We start from the raw sequence: 18,809 nt of genomic DNA, 5'->3' as shown, positions 1-18,809 counted from the left end.
AATCAGAGGCAGGTGTTAGTCATGGTCTCTGATTGGGAACCATATTTAGGTAGCCTGTTTGGTGTTGGGTTTTGTGGGTGATTGTTCCTGTCTTTGTGTTTGTTACACCAGATAGGGCTGTTTTTGGTTTTTCACATTTCTTGTTTTGTATATTGTTCATTTATCATCTTCATTAAAGATGTATCACAATAACCACGCTGCGTTTTGGTCCGCCTCTCCTTCGACACAAGAAAACCGTTACATCTGATTAAAGAAGCAATAAAACTGTCTGCCTTTAGACTAGTTGAGTATCTGGAGCATCAGCATTTGTGGGTTTAAATGGCCCGAAACAAATAACTCTTCTGAAACTCGACAGCCTTTATTTCTCAGAACAAGAATAGACTATTCCATGCTAGAAATTGCCAAGAAACTGAAGATCTCGTACAGTGCTGTGTACTACTCCCTTCACAGAACAGAGCAAACTGTGGGAGGCCCCGGTGCACAACTGAGCAAGAGGAGAAGTACATTAGAGTATCTAGTTTGAGAAACAGACTCCTCACAAAAAAAAATGTTTTAGTTGCATGACAGCAAAGCCACAACACAATACATAAATGGCACTAGAACGGTGGCAAACGGTGCCCACAAACTTAGGGCCTACATAAAATGTACATGCTAAAATCGCCACTGGAATGCAATAGTTGATTTACAGGTGGGTATTTTGTGTTTTTATAACAATGCAATCCATCTAAATTCTCCACTTAACATATTTTATTTGTCTAACACAATAAACCGTTTAAATTCTAATAATTTAATATGTAACATATGCAATTAAATGACAAAATCTGAATTAGATTGTATATATTATTCAGTAATACATGCAGGTGTGGTTGACTGTGGGACTGTGATATCAGCTGTATCCTATTTCCTGTGTCGTTATAAGCAGATATAAGACAGAGACAGACAGCAGTACACAGCCAGCTATGGTGATGCCACTTCTGAGGTGTTTTCTGTTGTCCCACTTGTCACTCAATGAATTGACCTCAGCAGCAGGTAAGGCAAGCTGTTTCTTCCCACGTTTAGGTTCTATATATCAGAGTAAGAACTCGACGGACACTATGAAAGCTTAAACCAAGTATCTTCACCCCAAAGGATCGAACAGCTGGACAGACAAGACCTATTCACACAAGCTCTGATATTTAACCCTTTCTCCTATGCTGAGTCTCCTCCTACACATCTGAACAGCCAATGCATCTCTGTTGCTAGACAGAACCTTAGTGATATCTGTTCTTCCTCACTTCATCTAACCTGACCTCTGCCCCAAAGTGCTCACTCCTCCCCAATCACGGCGGTCATGGTGACTCGAACCAGACCGTGTCTTTTCTCCTCCCATAGGATCCCTGATGGCTAACGATAACATATCCAGACAGAATGTGAACATTATACATTCCCCTCTCCCTCAGTGACATGAATAAGTATACTTAATATTCTCAGAATCCAAATCCACCAATCAAGGTTGACTCTGTATTAAATCATCAGTATGGGACATGTATCCTCTTTTACTCTAACAACCATGGTTCCTCTTTCTTCCCAGTCTTTTCTTTAGAAGCCATTCTCTGGGTGAAGACGGGGGAGAAGTTTACCATGAAGTGCTCCACTTTTTTAAAAGAACAAGAAGGAATATACCTGTATGTCAGAGGCTGGTGGGAGGAGCTATAGGAGGAAGTGCTCATTGTAATAGCTGGAATCCATGGTACGGTATCAAACATATAGAAACTACTTGTTTGACTCCGTTCCATTTATTGTTTCCAGCCATTACAATGAGCCCGTCCTCCTATAGCTCCTCCTACCTGCCGCCAATGCTCTGTTGGGCTGGACAGGGGCGTAGAGGTGCGATATTTTTACCAGCGTAACACCTAGCTGACCCACAGTTGGCTGGACCATTTTTTGATACTCACAGGAAACAGTTTAGCGTGAAACTCGGCAGCATTGCATTTCTTGACAGAAACCGGTCCGCATGTCACCTACCCCATTCAAAGGCACTTAAATATTTTTTCTTGCCCATTCACCTTCTAAATGGCACACATACAAAATCCATGTCTCAATTGTCTCAAGGCCTAAAACTCCTTATTTAACCTGTCTCCTCCCCTTCATCTACACAGATGTAAGTGGATTTAACAAGTGACATCATTAAGGGATCATAGCTTTCACCTGGATTCACCTTGTCAGTTTATGTAATGGAAAGAGCAGGTGTTAATGTTTTGTATACTCAGTGTATAGTCTTCACCAGGGTGTTATGATGGCCACATGTTGAAATGCATTGGAATGCAGTTCTATTCAATTTCCATTGTCCTCCAAGAGTGGCTGAATATCCTGCATTGTGATTGAACAGCACAGCATGAGCCAGAATGACTTTGTTTTAGAATGACAGTGCTCGAATGGCTGAGCCATCCTGGAAAAACAAGAATATGAATGTCTTCATGTTGTTGACAAATACCAAGATGGCAGACACCGGGGAGTATGAATTCTGTCTTACTATCCAGGTCTGTGCCCAAACAATTTGAGCGTATACTTTTAAAAATCCGCCTCTCCGGAAACAAGTCTCTCACCGTTGCCGCTTGCTATAAACCACCTTCTGCCCACAGCAGTGCCCTGGACACCATATGCGAATTGATTGAAAGAGCTGCAAAATCTGAACCCCTACAAATCAGCAGGGCTAGACAATCTGGAGCCTCTCTTCCTAAAAGAATCCTCCAAAATTGTTGCAACCCCTATTACTAGCTTGTTCAACCTCTTTCGTATCGTCTGAGATCCCCAAAGATTGGAATTTTGCAGCGGTCATCCCCCTCTTCAAAGGGGGAGACTCTCTAGACCCAAACTGCTACAGACCTATATCTATCCTACCGTGTCTTTCTAAGGTCTTCGCAAGACAAGTTAACAAACAGATCACCGACCATTTCGAATCCCACCGTACCTTCTCCACAATGCAATCAGGTTTCCGAGCTGGTCACGCTCAAGGTCCTAAATGATATCATAACCCCCATCGATAAGACACAATACTGTGCAGCTGTATTCATTGGACTCTTATCGGCAGACTCAACAGCCTTAGTTTCTCAATTGATTGCCTCGCCTGGTTCACCAACTACTTCTCTGACAGACTTCAGTGTGTCAAATCGGAGGGCCTGTTGTCCGGACCTCTGGCAGTCTCTATGGGGGTGCCACAGGGTTCAATCCTCAGGCTGACTCTTTTCTCTGTATACATGAATGATGTTGCTCTTGCTGCTGGTGATTCTCTTATACACCTCTATGCAGACGACACCATTCTGTATACTCCTGGTCCTTCTTTGGACACTGTTAACAAACCTCCAGACGGGCATCAATGCCATACAACTCTCCTTCCGTGGCCTCCAACTGCTCTTAAATGCATGCTCTTCAACAGATCCCTGTCCACACCTGTCCATCATCACTACTCTGGTTCTTACTTAGAATATGTGGACAACTACAAATACCTAGGTGTCTGGCTAGACTGTAAACTCTCCTTCCAGACTCACATTAAGCATCTCCAATCCAAAATGAAATCTAGAACCGGCTTTCTCTTTCGCAACAAGGCATCCTTCACTCATGCTGCCAAACATACCCTAGTAAAACTGACTATCCTACCAATCCTTGACTTTGGTGATGTCATTAACAAAATAGCCTCCATCACTCTACTCAGCAAATCGGGGATTTGAACTTGCAACCTTCCGGTTACTAGTCCAACGCTCTAACCACTAGGCTACGCTGTCGCCCCTGGCTTAAGCCAGTACATGTCCAGGCCCGTCTGAAGTTTGCTAGAGAGAATTTGGATGATCCATAAGAAGATTGGGAGAATGTCATATGGTCAGATGAAACCAAAATATAACTTTTTGGTAAAAACTCAACTCGTCGTGTTTGGAGGACTAAGAATGCTGAGTTGCATCCAAAGAACATCATACCTACTGTGAAGCATGGGGGTGGAAACATCATGCTTTGGGGCTGTTTTTCTGCAAAGGGACCAGGACGACTGATCCGTGTAAAGGAAAAAATAAATGGGGCCATGTATCGTGAGATTGAGTGAAAACCATATTTTTAAGTGGGAGAACGTGCACAATTGGTGGCTGACTAAATACTTTTTTTGCCCCACTGTAAGCCTCTCTACCAGACAAATCCAATGCATCTTATGCACTTTTCTACTAAAAACAACACTGAGCCATTCACAAGGGCCCCTGCTGGGTGTTCTTGCTCTCTGAGGCCAATGTAAGGTTTTTAAAATCTGGTCAACACTCGCAATGCCGGAAGTATTCCAGGGTGAGTACTCAGAGCATGCACAGCCCAGCTGGCAGTGTAGGAGTGGCTTTGGGACAAGTCTCGGAATGTCCTTGAGTGGCCCAACCAGAGCCAGTACTTGAACCCGATCGAACATCTCTGGAGAGACCTGAAAATAGCTGCGCAGTGACACTCCCTATCCAAGCTTGTAGTGTCATACCCAAGAAAACTCCAGGCTGTAATCGCTGCCAAAGGTGCTTCAACAAAGTACTGAGTGAAGGATCTAAATACTTATGTAAATGCAATATTTCAGTTAGTTTTATATATATAAATGTTTAAAAACCTGTTTTTGTTTTGTCGTTATGGTGTATTGTGTGTAGATTGATGAGGGGGTAAAAAGTGTAATCTGTTAGAATCAAATCAAATCAAATGTATTTATATAGCCCTTCGTACATCAGCTGATATCTCAAAGTGCTGTACAGAAACCCAGCCTAAAACCCCAAACAGCAAGCAATGCAGGTGTAGAAGCACGGTGGCTAGGAAAAACTCCCTAGAAAGGCCAAAACCTAGGAAGAAACCTAGAGAGGAACCAGGCTATGAGGGGTAGCCAGTCCTCTTCTGGCTGTGCCGGGTGGAGATTATAACAGAACATGGCCAAGATGTTCAAATGTTCATAAATTACCAGCATTTTCGAATAATAAGAAGGCAGAACAGTTGAAACTGGAGCAGCAGCACGGCCAGGTGGACTGGGGACAGCAAGGAGTCATCATGTCAGGTAATCCTGGGGCATGATCCTAGGGCTCAGGTCCTCCGAGAGAGAGAAAGAAAGAGAGAAGGAGAGAATTAAAGAACGCACACTTAGATTCACACAGGACACCGAATAGGACAGGAGAAGTACTCCAGATATAACAAACTGACCCTAGCCCCCGACACAAACTACTGCAGCATAAATACTGGAGGCTGAGACAGGAGGGGTCAGGAGACACTGTGGACCCATCCGAGGACACCCCCGGACAGGGCCAAACAGGAAGGATATAACCCCACCCACTTTGCCAAAGCACAGCCCCCACACCACTAGAGGGATATCTTCAACCACCAACTTACCATCCTGAGACAGGGCCGAGTATAGCCCACAAAGATCTCCGCCATGGCACAACCCAAGGGGGGGCGCCAACCTAGACAGGATGACCACATCAGTGAATCAACCCACTCAGGTGACGCACCCCTTCCAGGGACGGCATGAGAGAGCCCCAGTAAGCCAGTGACTCAGCCCCTGTAATAGGGTTAGAGGCAGAGAATCCCAGTGGAAAGAGGGGAACCGGTCAGGCAGAGACAGCAAGGGCGGTTCGTTGCTCCAGAGCCTTTCCGTTCACCTTCCCACTCCTGGGCCAGACTACACTCAATCATATGACCCACTGAAGAGATGAGTCTTCAGTAAAGACTTAAAGGTTGAGACCGAGTTTGCGTCTCTGACATGGGTAGGCAGACCGTTCCATAAAAATTGAGCTCTATAGGAGAAAGCCCTGCCTCCAGCTGTTTGCTTAGAAATTCTAGGGACAATTAGGAGGCCTGCGTCTTGTGGAAGATTCGATATAGGCCGATAGTTTTTATATTTTCTGGATCAAGGTTTGGCTTTTTCAAGAGAGGCTTTATTACTGCCACTTTTAGTGAGTTTGGTACACATCCGGTGGATAGAGAGCTGTTTATTATGTTCAACATAGGAGGGCCAAGCACAGGAAGCAGCTCTTTCAGTAGTTTAGTTGGAATAGGGTCCAGTATGCAGCTTGAAGGTTTAGAGGCCATGATTATTTTCATCATTGAGTCAAGAGATATAGTACTAAAACACTTGAGCGTCTCTCTTGATCCTAGGTCCTGGGAGAGTTGTGCAGACTCAGGACAACTGAGCTTTGAAGGAATACGCAGATTTAAAGAGGAGTCCGTAATTTGCTTTCTAATAATCATAATCTTTTCCTCAAAGTTGTTCATGAATTTATCACTGCTAAAGTGAAAGTCATCCTGTCTTGGGGAATGCTGCTTTTTAGTTAGCTTTGCGACAGTATCAAAAAGGAATTTCGGATTGTTCTTATTTTCCTCAATTAAGTTAGAAAAATAGGATGATCGAGCAGCAGTAAGGGCTCTTCGGTACTACACAGTACTGTCTTTCCAAGCTAGTCGGAAGACTTCCAGTTTGGTGTGGCGCCATTTCCGTTCCTATTTTCTGGAAGCTTGCTTCAGAGCTCGGGTATTTTCTGTGTACCAGGGAGCTAGTTTCTTATGAGAAATGTTTTTAGTTTAGAATAAGGCTGTAATGTAATAAAATGTGGAAAAAGTCATGGGGTCTGAATACTTTCCGAATGCACTGTGTATATATACTGCATTTATTTTATTTTCAATTCTCAAAACATAGGGGGCCAAATAAAACCACCCGCATGCCAAAATCATCCCGCGGACCACCAGTTGGGGAACCGTGCCCTAGACCCACTCCAGTTTTCATACCGCCCCAACAGATCTACAGACTACAAGTTTGGGACCCTTGGACTGAACAACTCCCTCTGCAAATGGATCCTGGCTGACCCCAGGTGGTGATAGTAGGCAACAACACCTAGGCCATGATGACTATTCTGCAACAACAACAATTAAATACTGTAACACTTTTAAAAATATATTACAATGTATTTGAACCATGAAGTATCAATTTAGTTGAACATCTTTTTCGGAAAGTGATTAGCTCAATTAAAAGTGCCAGTCACATATTACTTCCCAACCAAAGTAAAAATATATAATAGTCCTTGCTTTTAGAAGGTATTTAAACCTTTCTGGGGGGGAAACGGGTGCAGGAATTAAAGTTAAACTATGAAGTGTTGTTTTTAGTAAGAAGTCTATGTGTTATATTGCACCAAATCATGGTTTCTGTTTCTTCCACCTATTTTCAATAGAAACCATTCTCCTGGTGAAGACAGCGGAGCAGGTTACCATGAAGTGCTCCACCACTCTAAAAGACCAGGATGGAATGTACCTGTATGTTGGGCTGGAAAGAGACAGGGAGGTGTTGTATTACTACCAGTGTGACTCCAAGCTGACCCCCAGGAAACGCTACTGGGACAGAGTGAAGACTGAGGGACCAACTGACCATTACAGGTATCTGCTGGTGTGTTTACGCAAAAGTCAATGAAAATTATATCAACCAAGGAAGAAGCTCCACTCTGGTAGTAGTGAATGGTAGGTGTATATTTATAATAGTAGATAGAACTATTTACCTCAAAGGTAAAGGGGGCACAAAGACAATTGTGTAAAACATGCCAATGATCGTTTTGAAGGACTAACACAGTTGGAAAGCCTTCAACCAAAAGTTGAAGAAAAAGCAGAACATGTCCCCTCATGCATCACCCAATACTCACCATTGGGGACGGCATTTAAGAACATTCTCAGGAAGCACTGGTACATTATTGATAGTGACCCACAATTGAAACCCATTTTTAAATATCCCCCACATAAGGACTTTAAAAGACCCCCAAACATGAGACATTGTGGTTAAATCTGATTACCCACCAGAGAAAAGGGGAACTTTCTTGGACAAGGTTCCGGAGGGTAATTACAAATGTGGCCAATGTGCTCAATGTACATACAAATGCAACTCACTTACCCATCAACCGCACAGGACAAAGATTTGAGTGCAAAGGCCTGATTACCTGCATGTCCACCAATGTTATTTACATGTTGAAATGTCCTCGTGGTCTGTCTTGCCTAGGGAAAACCTTTAGACACAGATCAGTGAGCACCGCAGCAACATACGGACAGGTAATACAAAATCTGGTTGCTGCTCATTTTGTGCCAAACGCCAAATGTCCTGCATGGTGTTGGGCTGTAAAGCACAACCTCCACCTGTGGATGTCGGGCCCTCATACCACCCTCATAGAGTCTGTTTCTGACCGTTTGAGCAGACACATGCACATTTGTAGCCTGCTGGAGGTAATTTTGCATGGCTCTGGCAGTGATCCTACTGCTCCTCCTTGCACAAAGGCGGAGGTAGCGGTCCTGCTGCTGGGTTGTTGCCCTCCTACGGCCTCCTCCACATCTCCTGATGTACTGGCCTGTCTCCTGGTAGCGCCTCCATGCTCTGGACACTACGCTGACAGACACAGCAAACCTTCTTGCCACAGCTCGCATTGATGTGCCATACTGGATGAGCTGCACTACCTGAGCCACTTGTGTGGGTTGTAGACTCCGTCTCATGCTACCACTAGAGTGAAAGCACCGCCAGCATTCAAAAGTGACCAAAACATCAGCCAGGAAGCATAGGAACTGAGAAGTGGTCTGTGGTTGCCACCTGCAGAACCACTCCTTTATTGGGGGTGTCTTGCTAATTGCCTATAATTTCCACCTGTTGTCTATTCCATTTGCACAACAGCATGTGAAATTTATTGTCAATCAGTGTTGCTTCCTAAGTGGACAGTTTGATTTCACAGAAGTGTGATTGACTTGGAGTTACATTGTGTTGTTTAAGTATTCCATTTATTTTTTTGAGCAGTATATATATATATATGTATGTGTGTGTTTGTGTATATATATTTGCATTCAAGTTGAGCTGCATCACTCAAGCTTGTAAACATCTTTGGTGAAATCAAGATTAAACTGAGGCCTACATTTTGCAATGTACAACTTATTATAATTATTTTCTGGCCCCACTGACATTATCTCCGACAAACATCGCCCTGCAGCTGAGTCTATTTGCCTACCCCTGACGTATGTGTTAATACAGTCAAAGTATGTTTATATCAACTGTGTGAAAAGTGTGGTGAAGCAGCCCTGTTGTTTGTGAGACTTTACGTCTCTATTCTTAGCTGTTGTTTTCCTGTTAATTGTGTTGTCTTGCAAATATGGCCTGTACATCTTTTCTTATTCTAGGTTGAAGATACCCATTAACTTCAACCTATATGTAAATAAGGAGGTGAGAAACTTAAAAGGCAGGTTTGCTATTTAGAATGCACTGGGTAAGGTAGGAGGAGATACTTGGATCAGGTGTTCCATCCGGTAAGAGGACAGGAAAGAGAGAGAGTTTGTGCTCCCATTTCCTTTCCACTTTCAAGGCATGGAAGAAAAACTATACAAATATGTCCCATTCCTCTGAATATACAGTACACCTGCACAAAAACACAGTACTAATGAACTCATCTATTCATAACTAGAAAGACATCAAATCTACATATTAACCTAGAGCAAGTCTCTCTCTCAACCCTGAAAACACATGCAGCTGAGTGAAACACCTAAGATGTTTTGGATAGATTGTAGTTTGCCTTACTGACAAAGAGCCAGCAAATAGAGAAAGCAGCTAGAAAATGACAGGTTGTAGAATAGCAGGTCCAGAGTAACCAAGGGAGGTGATAGGTGGGAATGGACCTGTGGTTGCAGAAAAGCAATAGTTGAATTTATTGCAGATTTCAGGATACATGGCTTGACTTGAAAAACAGTTGTCCGTAGCAGTAACATTCAGGATACAAAAAATGCACAAGAATGGCAGCGAGACTAAAGGTCATCCCCTCAACAGGGTTCCTATTACAGCTAAGACTATACCTAAATCATTCCATGGAAGGCCTAGTGTCTGCAGGTTTATTAAAACTTTCAGTTTAAACCTAGAGTACCAGGTGAGGGAAGTTATTTACTAATTAGTGAACTTAATTCATCAAGTAAAGAGAGGAGCGAAAACCCACAGATACTCAGCCTTCTGTAGAATGAGTTTGACACGTGATCTAGTCAAGGGGGGGTCCCAAACTCAGCCCTGGGATTCCCCACAGGATCGGCAAGGCAATACTATGAAACACAAATTCACTTAATTACATTCATTTGTTTGAATTACCATAATTACTCATGTAGACTTTAGTTTAAAAGACATAGAGCTGCATCAAGTAGAACATGATTAGAACTACTCATCAGAGACTGAAAGCATGTGAGATGCTTGCTAATTACATAGCTCACAACACCTGGCTTCAACCTGAGCAATCAACTTGGTGGCAAACAATTGTGGTCAGGCACACCTAAAACGGCAGCTAGCTATGCATGGCAATGGACTAGTTCACTTTATCCAAACCACACATGTATATACTTTCAAGCATTTTAGATAATATTAACTTCATAAAATGCCTTTTAAAATGGTGATGAGGCCAGGCTAAGGCTGCCTCATCACACAGGTATAAGATGTGTTTAAAGTTTACAGCGATAGATGCTCTGCTGTGGCCTCTCCCTTGTAAACCAGAAAAGATGTGACTGTCATTTTGCAGACAGTACCAGAAACTGTAGTTGATAAATGTATGTTCACTAGAGGGCAGCAAAACCATGATAATGTAGGCCTATACGGGGTATGAGGAGATGCCATTTGCTACGTCCGAGAGCATCAAATCCATGAGGCATTGTGGGTAAATGGTGACTGACTGACTGATCTGCAAATATTGATGAGTAATTATTTAAGATGCAAGGTGATTTGTTGATCAGTCCTTCGGCAGTCGCCAACAATGTCGAACAAGCCCAATGGTCGCATTCCCCCGCTCTGACATTGCTTGAATTAACAAATGGATGCATGCCTCGTCATCAATTGTCATCAACTGACAAATTGCTAACAGAAGACTACACACTGGGCACACACTGGTTGAATCAACGTTGTTCTACTTATTTCAATGAAATGACGTTGAACCAAAGTTGAATAGACGTCTGTGCCCAGTGGATATTTTGTCACAGCCTTTTGTTTTAAACATTCCGCAGCTGTTTAATCAAACCAGCAGCCTAATCAAATCTGATTGGCTGCTTGAGGCCTGTATGGCATTTTGTTTTGGACAATCAGGTCAAAAGGTCAATATCATTCATATAAAAAAAAGGACTACCAGAGGAGGCTTGTGGGAGGAGCTATAGGAGGACGGGCTAACTGTAATGCTTGGAATGGAATAAGTGGAATGGTATCAAACACAAACATATGGAAACCACATTTGACTCTGTTCCATAAACTCCATTCCAGCCACTAAAATGAGCCTGTCCTTCTAAAACTCCGCCCACCAGCCTCCTCTGCAGACCAAGTATGGGCAGCCTGGATCAAAATGTTGTTGTTTTAAAAGGTCAGAGTTGGAACTAACCATATTAAATGAATAAGTACTGTATTTCATCAAGGTAAGTTTATTTTAGGCTTCACAAGAAGAGCCCAAACCATGTCTTAACCTATAAAGCTAGTGTGGATTTAGCCATTATCATGACTCCAATTCAATTGCACTACATTTGGGTCATTGGACATCCCCTTTAGCCTTGTCAGGGAAATGCCCCGACTCTTAGACACTGCCCAAATCCTCTATCTAATCGCAAATACACCTCGCATTCGAAACAGGTTTGGAAACATTTGTAACTTAACTTTAATATGAATGACAACATTTTTCAAACACAAAAGATACACTTACTGTATACATGACACAGTATAGCAAAGTTGCAGCCAGCTGTGTTTTGATTAACACCTGCTTCTAACCGGAAATGTGGAATGGAAGGGTCCAATGGAAATGTGGAATGGAAGGGTCCAATGGAAATGTGGAATGGAAGGGTCCAATGGAAATGTGGAATGGAAGGGTCCAATGGAAATGTGGAATGGAAGGGTCCAATGGAAATGTGGAATGGAAGGGTCCAATGGAAATGTGGAATGGAAGGGTCCAATGGAAATGTAGAATGGAAGGGTCCAATGGAAATGTGGAATGGAAGGGTCCAATGGAAATGTGAGTGCAGGGTGAGAGGATGTGTCATTCCATGGCTGAAGGCTGTTTCAGCTGGGTGCAACTTTCTAAACTGCTTACAGTAAGAGTATCTTATATTCTTACTCACTGGTACAAAAGTTCAGTTCCAAACGTTTCCAAAACCGTATTACGAGCTAGGATTATGAACGTTTCTAAACGTTAAAACAGAGTGTTGGGATGTAGTTCACATAGAGCAAACTGTGGTCCGTACCTTCAGCTGACAACCCAAAAGGCTATAAGCCCCCTTTGGTTCTTGAGAGCTAGTGTGGATATAGATAAGGCCCAGACAATAGGAGCTCACCTGCCTATTTCAAGTGAAATGTGAAACTTAAGCTATAAGTATAAAATATTAAGCGAGTGACTAATCTCATCCATATCAAATTCTCATTTTTCATGTGCGATGATAAAAAGGTTAGAGCTTTTTGTCAGTGGCCTAAAGAAATGATAACACATTGTATTTGGGGGGGAAATGCATTTAAGCAAAACAAAGGCCAACATTTTTAGGTCTATGCCCTCACTGAATTAGTTTCATTATTGCTACAACTTTACTGAACAAAAATATAAACGCAACATGTAAAGCTTTGGTCCCATGTTTCATAAAATATCCCAGAATTGTTCCATACCCTCAAAAAGCTTATTTATCTCAAATGTTGTGTACAAATTTGTTAACATCCCTGTTAGTGAACATTTCTCCTTTGCCAAGATAATCCATCCACCTGACAGGTGTGGCATATAAAGAAGCTGATTAAACAGCATGATCATTACACAGGTGCACCTTGTGCTGGAGACAATAAAAGGCCACTAACGTGCAGTTTTGTCACAAAATAATGCCACAGATGTCTCTAGTTTTGAGGCAGCATGCCATTTTTATTTTACCCCTTTTTCTCCCCAATTTCGTGGTATCCAATTGTTTAGTAGCTACTATATTGTCTCATCACTACAACTCCCGTACGGGCTCGGGAGAGACGAAGGTTGAAAGTCATGCGTCCTCTGATACACAACCCAACAAAGCCGCACTGTCATTAGAGCCTATACTTTAACACAGGGAGCAGTACAGGTCAGTCACCTCTATTCCCTTTCTCCCCTTTTTAGTGAGACTCTCTCATTTTATTTATTTGATCTTTCTGTCTCTTTTTACATTTTTCTTCTCTCCCCTCTGACCAGTGTGTGTATGTAGACTGAGTGTTCTCCATCTAGAGGAGAGCCTCCTGGACTTCTCTAGCCATTAAGGCCTCTGTCTGTCCCATTATGCTTCATCCCTTTGTCCTTCTCCTTCCTGCTCTCTATGGCTGTGATGTGCTGGCCCTCTCTAGGCTGTGCTCTATTAATACACATAGTGGTGTGTGTGTGTTTGTGTGTTTCACAGCATACCTCTGCCTCACTGGCTTATCACTGGCCCATTTCAGACCCCATCTGTGCTTCCCACTCGTTCCCAATGTACAGGACGGGCTCCTGGGATCAAGTGGATCAGAGAATCTGAATATAACACATGCTGATGCCACAGTGTTTTTTAGTGCGTTTCATTCATTTCAGTTTTGTCAGTGATGTGTACGCCGTGGAACTTAAAGCTTTCCACGTCCTACACTGTGGCCCCGAAGCTGGTTGAGAGAATGCCAAGAGTGTGCAAAGCTGTCATCAAGGCAAAGGGTGGCTACTTTGAAGAATCAGCACTTTTTGGTTACTACATCATTGCATATGTGTTATTTCGTAGTTTTGATGTCTTCACTATTATTGTACAATGTAGAAAATAGTCCAAATAAATATAAACCCTACAATGAGTCGGTGTGTCCAAACTTTTGACTGGTACTGTATGTGATGTATAGACATTATGCACAGTGTCTGGATAGTAAATATCTGTAGAATATGTGGATATAATAGCATATTCAAGGAATGAAAGGAAGGATTTCAATTGTTGTATTTTATTATTACAATCTTCAAACAGAGTAAAATCATATTTTTTGGAGAGAATATTCTGCCTTCTTTCATGTTCTAAGATTTCAACTGTTTTAATAAGTTTAACTCAAGCAACCAAAAGCAGGAAACGCATAACAAGAAACATTTATGTAATTTCTGTACAAAGAATGTCTGTTGTTTTCCCCCCCATCATTAAGTATTATAGAAGTGGATAAAGTACCTAAAGACTGTACTTTTTTTTTTAGCCCAGTGACAGTACAGGGAAGTAGCAAAACAATTCACAGCGGACAACGAAAACAAAAGTTTCTTATTGGACATGGTCTGGTGGTCCCTCTACATCGGCTTTCATTTGGTCCTTTGTGAATACAACCCTGGATTGATTGAACAGAAGTTAGACATGTGACACTGAACAGAAGCAACATGTCCACTAGAGGGAATTCTCTCCTCACATTCAAATTCTGATGCAAAGCGTGAGAAGAGATATGAGCTGAGTTTGATTAACATTGAGAAAAATCGACATCTGGAAGGTGAATAACATGAACACAACATGATGTAACTTTGATATGCTTTTCTAACATGCCTGTTGTAATGTGAATGCAGTGAAGTTCATTTACAGTTGGATATGTTGTTGTGGTTCTATAACAATACAAGCCATCTAAACTCTCCACTCACCATATTTCATGTCCAACACACTAACACAATAAACCATTGAATTTATAATAACATATATAGAGAATTTGATTCAGTAAAGAAATCTAAATGAGATTGTGTATAGTGTTCAGTAATACAGTCGTTCTTAACCAGGGGTACAAAGAACCATGGAGGTACTTGGCCTATCCACAGCAGGAACTTAAGACTCATGATTAGACCATAGGCTTACTGGTAAATTGCACGAGGGGATACTTCGGGGGTACTCCGGGCAGAGCAAAATTCAGTTGGTGGTACAGTAACCGCAAAAGGTTGGAAACCACTGAAGTAATACATGAAGGTGTGGTTGACTGTGAGGGACTGTGATGTCAGATGTATCCATTTCCTGTTCTTTATAAGTCGATGTCAGACAGAGACAGACAGCAGTACACAGCCAGCTGTGGCAATGGTGATGTCACTGCTGAGGAGTTTGCTGTTGTTCTACTTCTCATTCAATGAATTGACCACAGCAGCAGGTAAGGCAAGCTGTTTCTTCCCACCAATCAAGGTTGATTCTGTATTAAGTCATCAGTATGGTACATATGTATCTTTGAATCTAACAACCATGGTTTCACTTTCTTCCCTGTCTTTTCTTTAGAAGACATTCTCTGGGTGAAGACAGGGGAGAAGGTTACCATGATGTGCTCCACCACTCTAAAAGACCAGGATGGAATGTACCTGTATGTTGGGCTGGACAGAGACAGGGAGGTGCTGTATTACTACCAGCGTGACTCCAAGCTGACCCCCAGGAAACGCTACTGGGACAGAGTGAAGACTGAGGGACCTATGGACCAACTGACCATCACCATCAGTAACCTGACCACAGAGGACACAGGTGTCTACTGGTGTGTTTACACAAAATTCAATGAAGCCACATATGAAAATTACATCAACCAAGGAAGAGGCTCCACTCTGGTCGTGGTGAATGGTAGATGTATGTTTTACTCTTCTCATGAATGAACAGTCAATTTCACATGTAGAAAACATTTGTGTAATCTAGAATTCAGACTGGTGTTTCTCAGTCTTTGGTTCATGAACTGGTAGCGGTCCCTGCAGTGTTTCAGACCAATTTAGTCAACTCTCAAGTGTTAGTTTCATTTTAAACAACCAGAGCCTGCAGGTCTCGATACTAGTTGAGAAAAATTGTCCTTCAGTGGCTTTTCTTTTGTACAATTCTGTCTCCGATAGTTATTTTGTGTGAGTGCCGCAGCATACCGATTAGATTTTCCCATCTGGTGATGTCTTCCATAGACGATGCCCTCCAGCTGCCATGCCCCACAGCTACTGCAGTAACACTGACCACCTTTCACCCAGCCAACGAGAAGCCGTGCCCATCCGGCGTGGAAAGCATCATCATCATCATCACCATCATCTTGACCACCCTGATATGTGCCTTCATCTTCCTCGTCTGGGTCGCTCCACTGGTGAGTGTGCTGAAGGTTGCCCAGGTGATGGGTCAATGACATATATCTGTCAAAACATTGTCCTTTCTTAACAAGTTGTCCTGTCCTAATAAACAGGTTCAATGCATATTACCAGTACGCAGATCTACATTTTGTTCTAAACTCTCAAAACACAATGTCCTTTCAATGCCAGTCAATGTCGTCCAAGAATAATTAAAGTGGTTGAATTAGACAATTTAGTTGATTTCTTGTAGCGCATCAGAAGATATGAATGAAGCAACGTTCCTGTTTCACAGGTGAAGAGGTGCTGTAACCGGAGAGGATACACACCACAGGTCTTTCCTGACTCGGTCTATGAAGACATGGCCCGGAATCACATTTATCCACCAGGCACACAGCAGGTAGAATCGTACCCCTATTCTGTGTCTACCAAAGGAGGAAGTAGGACCACTGTGTAGCTTCTTCAAATGCTTTCTCTGAATATTGCTTCTTTACTTCATCAGAATTGACAAACCTGTTCTGCTGTGTTTCTTATTGGTCTTCATGGTAAATTGTTTGTGTGTATGTGTGTGCGTCATACCATGCTTGTGTGTGTGAATAAAATCTCTATATGGATAGTATTCATATTTCAACAAAAGACGGAACATCCAGTGTTATATTCCAGTTCTATTCAACTATATTCTTATGGGGGCCAGATGTAAAAAAAAAGTTCATTGCAGGGGGGCCGGACATTTTCCACATGCGTCCCACACACACCAGTAAAGCACTTTTCTTCTAATGAAATGTTGCTAAAAGTAGTTAGGGAAGAAGTGGAAAGTGCTCGATCAACGTGAGTTGAGGTGCAACCAAACAATGTGGTCCTCATTGAAAAGAAACCGGCTCAATTCTTGCTCATCATTTGAACTATTGAAAGATTCTTTAAAGTAATTTGGTCATTTGAAAATGATCTGACAACTAAGCATCTCAATAAATAACAGACAGCAACCATAGTGCTTTTCATTTTGGCACTGAACGTCGGAATTTGGTGCCGATCTTTTGTGAATGTTCAGAATTGATCAGGGGGCCAGTCTAAATTACTGAACGGTTCGGATCTGGCCCGGTGCCGCCAGTTGAATATCCTTGTTTTAGTCCATAAGGTGCACAGTTGATAGCGATGGAGGCCTCCCTATAACTTTTTTCAATAGATCAGGTAATAAGATTTATATTGCTGTTTTTTTAGTGTTTTTAGGTCACTGGACCACTCATCAAGCTGGTCCTGTCCAAGTTTTCAAAAGAGCTTCAATGTTAAAATGAGAACCGTTTGTTAAGATTTTTATTATATTTTATCATAGGTACAAATATTTTAGCTGCCTAAACTTTCAGGTACATTAGGATATCAGTGATTTTTAATTACATTTGATTAATCTATGGTTTTAGTTGAGATAGCTAGTAGGTTAAACCATAATGGTCTGAGTACATTGTTTTCATGCTGGTACGGAGTAATGAGTGCGTCTTGTGGTTGGAAAAACTATTTTTACCAAGTGACGTAGTATTTGTTTTACACTACGAGTCACTGTTTTTTACTTATTTTTTAACTTCCTAACAGCTATTTTCACTTTAAATAGCTGTAAATGTGTTTTGTATTTTTTTTTTAAAGGATTTTAATCAAAATATGGATACATCATTGATAGTCATGTGATATTCCACTTGTGTATGTCATGTTTATGTTGTATTTGTGTATGTGTATCTGGCATGCATTGGTGATGTTCAACTATATTGCTTACAGTATATTGTATGTTTGGAAAGCTTTCTAGTTAAATCAATCAAATAAAAATTCAGACAGGAAACCAGAGTGTTTGTATCTGCTGATATTGAACCAATTAGATTCACTCTACTGTAATATGGTGGTCTATTTAGTTAACCAGGGGCCTGTTGCACAAAACTAGGATGAGGGATTAAGCCAGGATATCTTGGTGATCCTGGCTCAATTGATCCGTAATCCGGTTGCACTAAAGATGGATAGGGGGCAGGAGGATATGTTATGGTATAAATTACCATGGAGATTTATTCTGTGGAGCTAGCCTGCTCCAGACCAGGCTAAATTCCAGGATCTATTTAATCTCATCCCTAATGTCAGTCAGCAGTCACCACAAATGGAAACCAATAGTTATTTCACTGCTCACTATACATTGTTATCACATATAACTAGACCCACTGTTATTAAACGTTTGTGATCATTAATTTCAATGATTTTGGATAAAAAATGATTTTTAGATGTTGCTATCATTAGATAATTTACAGTTTCCCATAGACTATAAGGCTATATATAAAATGATAGAATATTAGGGCCACAGAGGGGAAAAAAAACACAAGTCATAATATTGTAACCAGTTGTTTTAAAGGAGGACAGTTGTTAAAATGACAGATGTGGGGCATTTCGTGAAATTGTACTTCAGTATGGTTTCATAAACAAAGACATGCTGATGTGCCAGAATATTAAGTATCACATTGTCATAAGTATCAAAACTGTAAAAACAATATGTAGCTTTTCTGCAGAAAGAACCAGCCTCATAAATTTATGACTTTATCCTTTTTCTTCAGTGTGGCCCTAGTACTCTGTCATATAAACAAATACACATTCCATATGAATATAAAAACACAATGTGTAACATTATGTTCCTTTATTGAATAAGGACAAAACAAAGCAGGTAAACCATCAGCTCCTTTCGAAACTGAAGTCAGTGACTCTACAAGATGGAAAGCACAGAATCCAAGCATATTATACAAAATGATACATACACATTCAAAG

The 18,809-nt window shown here is 41.6% G+C and overlaps 1 protein-coding gene across 3 annotated transcripts; it reads left to right on the top strand.

Annotated features, from left to right (window-relative positions):
• The first annotated feature begins 14,995 nt into the window (after positions 1-14,995).
• Positions 14,996-17,847, top strand: LOC109893018 (uncharacterized). Of its 3 annotated transcripts, none has more exons than XM_020486199.2 (4): positions 14,996-15,094; positions 15,217-15,546; positions 15,870-16,042; positions 16,318-17,847. In XM_020486199.2, exons 1-4 carry the CDS (start codon positions 15,025-15,027, stop codon positions 16,477-16,479), a joined length of 735 nt encoding a protein of 244 aa, XP_020341788.1. In that variant the 5' UTR covers positions 14,996-15,024; the 3' UTR covers positions 16,480-17,847. The 3 variants fall into 3 exon arrangements, with proteins under 3 accessions (XP_020341788.1, XP_020341628.1, XP_020341708.1); XM_020486039.2 differs by having other exon boundaries at positions 15,217-15,552; XM_020486119.2 differs by having other exon boundaries at positions 14,997-15,094; positions 15,220-15,552.
• The last annotated feature ends 962 nt before the right edge of the window (positions 17,848-18,809 follow it).

This window comes from Oncorhynchus kisutch, linkage group LG1 (assembly GCF_002021735.2).
Source record: "Oncorhynchus kisutch isolate 150728-3 linkage group LG1, Okis_V2, whole genome shotgun sequence".
NCBI classification, from domain to species: Eukaryota; Metazoa; Chordata; class Actinopteri; order Salmoniformes; family Salmonidae; genus Oncorhynchus; species Oncorhynchus kisutch.
The sequence above is the reverse complement of the archived record's forward strand: the minus strand, read 5'-3'. Positions and strand labels throughout refer to the sequence as shown.